Genomic DNA, 3,252 nt, shown 5'->3' on the forward strand with positions numbered 1-3,252 from the left:
CAGCTCGGCTGGCTCGGGGCCGTCTCCGTGTGATCGTCTCCGGTCTGGGTGTCGCAAAAGGATCGGGCGTTGGGCTCGAAGGAGAGAGACAGCCGTCATCGATGAGAACGCTGGATCGGTGGTCCTCGTTTCCACCTGTGAATCCCACTCTCTTCTTCTCCTTCTTGTTTGGGGTATCCGAGTTGCTCCTCGAGTACTCGGGGCGGGGTGGTTCAGGGATTACTGACCCATCGTGGGTCTGAGTGGATGCAGTCGCCGGCGCGGGGGAGCGAGAGGGGTCTCGAGACTCTGGGCTCGACGAGTCGCTTCTGTACGCGCGGTCGGCCATGGCGATGGTCAGCTCGCCTGGCTATCGATGGGGCCTTCGTGCCGGCGTTGGTAAGCGATTGAGAGAGAGATTGATCAGCTCGTCAAGAGGCTGGCTTTTCGAAGTCGGTTCAGACGAATGATGCTCGGAGTGACGACGGATACTTGTGGAGCGCTCTGGGCGGAAATGTCCTGGATAAATGGTACTGAGCTGCAACGGTGGTGTGTCAAGGGACTGCAAAGCAGCGCACTGGGGTGTCGTGGACCATGTCGAGGAGCAAGAGAGTCGAGTTGGTGTTCCGGATCAAGGAGGGATGGAGGGGGCATTTGATGGAAAGCGAAAGGCCAGGAAAGGACCTTCATCCAAGACAACGACGACCAATGCCATGACTTCTCCGGGCGTGGCAGGCATGGCAGGCATGTCCGCTCTTTGCCCGCAAGGCATGCTTGACCATGGTGGTGCTTATCATAGCGGGGCCACACCAAAGCAAAGCTTCCCGAAGTCCGTCACAGTTGGGATGGATGCGCAACGCAAAGCGGGAACCGAAGGCGAAGCAGGAAAAAAAAAGCCAGAAAACTGGAGTCGTTACAATGGGTAGCGCAGCTGGCGCCTCCCCCACTAACGCGCACGTTCCACGACGTCGAGCTAACGCACTGGCCGTACCAGGGCACCATGCCTGGGCTGCAGGTACCTGCTCTGCTAACGACAGCCTCGTCACGCAATCCGTTTTCGTTTCCCGTTCCGTCGTCCGTTGTTTTCAGGGCAGACGAGATCCTCAAGACCCCTCCAAGACAGACATACACTTCTTGGTGATGTGACCCATCCGCTGCATGGAGTGTCTGGACCGAGATCGAGTATCTCTTCCCTGCTGGCTGCTGGAGACCTCCATTTCCAAGCATCAAGCCAAAAACCACCCCCCTCATCGACCCCTTCGAACCCTTCGACCCATACGACCCCAGGGCCCCTTTACGATGGTCTCTATCGAATTAATGGAGACCTTGACGAAGCTAGCGATTCGCCGACCATCCCATCGAGGTTCCAGAGGTCTGTTCTAGACCACTCGACACGAACGCGAGACGCCTGCTATCTCTGCATTTCATCACCGCTTGGTCGCCCCTGCGGCCCCCCCGCCTAACCATCGAGAGACCCTCTTCAGGTTTGCTCGATCGAGTCATCCGAAGCCACCGAGTAACAGCATAGACCTGGCATCGACCTGCCTGGTCGACATGTCTGTCTTGCCTGACTCTGTGCCTGTTCGTCGAGCCCAATCATCTCGCCTGCGCCCAACATGTGTCGACTCAAGGGCCATGTCTTCGATTCCTCATCTCGAACAATCTGACGCCTGCCAGGTCCCAAGCACGCGGTTGGGCGTGCGCCATGGCGTGTATGTCGTGAAACCTCAACGAACCACGGGTGTGTCAGGGGTCAAGCAAACACAAAAAAAAACATGCTGATCCCCCACGTCATCTGCCAGGGGTATTCACATGCCAGCACCTGTGAAGCGTGGGATGATTTGTCGTCGCTGCAGATTCCTCGTCCTGCCAGCAGACAGGCAGCGGCTCTTCCGGACCTTGATTTCTGAAAACGGTATCCCGGTCAGGGCGGGCCGCCAAGGACACCCAGAGCCAGGGGACTTGACTGACCCTCTTTCGTGTTCAGCACCTTCGCCTCTCCCTCCCTTGGGTCATTTCGGTGGTTCGAGGCTCCCTTATCGATGTCTGTTTGTGCACAAGAATAGCATTTCCGTCGTTCCATCTGGGCCATCCGGAAGACAAATGTGCTTGGTACGGTCGCATGCACTAGTCAACCAATGCGACAAGACGCCGCCTTCGCATCGCTTCTCCTCACCATCATCCTGCCCCTTCGTTGCCGAAGGGAAGGGTGTGATGCGTGCCTGTCCGAAGTGCTGCCGTTGTTTTGATGGCGAAACACCTGCAAAAGCCAGGCTGGCTTATCGACCCCCCTTTCGACCGCCAGCAGGGTGTCCTGATCTGATGTGCATTTGCCACGCAATCACCCGGCGTATTGTTGTCCATGCATGGACTCTGCCGAAACCTTCCTCGCGTCGGCAAACACGAGGAGCTCGATTCACTCTCACACATCCCAACAATTCAAGGGTGCTGCGTCTGCGGCCATCGGGCATCGAGAGTGAGCCGAAAATGGTCTTCTCAGCCTTATCATTTGCCAGTCGAGGATGGTGGTGGTGGTATGGGACGCGACCCTGCATGCCGCAGGTTTAGCAGGGCTAGCTCCGTTACGGACATTCTCTCGCTGCCATTCTGCGCGCTTCCATTTGCCGCCCAGGGAAATGTTATCGCGAAACAACCAAACTCGCATTCCACCATCATACAACTTTGCAAGGGAAAACTGAGTATGCCTCCGGGCATCTGACAAGAACGTCCTCCGAGAAATAGTAACGAACCTCCCCTAGCAACATCGTGAGGCTCAAATGACAACACAGCCCCAACCGCTTTAAGTAGTGGTCCGGATGGCGCCAGCCGTGCCAAACACATGCTTCTTCCTCGTCGATCGCTGCCGATCATGGCGTCAGACTCGCATGCTGCGCACCCCTCTGCGAATGTCCTCATTTTGACCCTCACTGAGCCCGTGTCAACCGCTGGGCTCTCTCTTTCTCTGTTAGCCAGCGACACCATGCAGCAACGGACTTGTGTCTTGAAAGGTCACCGTTTCGCTTTCATGCCCCACGCGTTCGATCCCTCAGGCCCTTCCCAAGCCGTCCTCTGCGTCATTGCGGCAGTTTGTGACAGTCGCGCCAACGTGGTGTGTGAACCTCATTGGTCCGGTGGAAGGTCCTGGAAGCCCCCCAATAGCCTCAGGTCCTACGTCATTTCGTTCATGGTCATTTCGTTCATGGTCATTTCGTTCATGGTTCTTCACATGTCTACCATCTCGGGACGATTGACCGAGATCCTCCATGTGTCGAT

General features: G+C 56.8%; 1 protein-coding gene across 1 annotated transcript in view; it reads right to left on the reverse strand.

Moving 5' to 3' along the window:
* The window catches only part of VDBG_06219 (pheromone-regulated membrane protein), a gene marked incomplete at both ends in the record, with an annotated part of 2,938 nt that extends 2,610 nt beyond the window's left edge, over positions 1–328 (reverse strand). The window contains one exon of the mRNA XM_003003731.1: positions 149–328. Coding sequence (XP_003003777.1) covers positions 149–328 — 180 coding nt within the window. The remainder of the gene's footprint in view (positions 1–148) is intronic.
* Positions 329–3,252: the final 2,924 nt, after the last annotated feature.

This window comes from Verticillium alfalfae, genomic scaffold (genome assembly GCF_000150825.1).
Source record: "Verticillium alfalfae VaMs.102 supercont1.7 genomic scaffold, whole genome shotgun sequence".
NCBI lineage: Eukaryota > Fungi > Ascomycota > Sordariomycetes > Glomerellales > Plectosphaerellaceae > Verticillium > Verticillium alfalfae.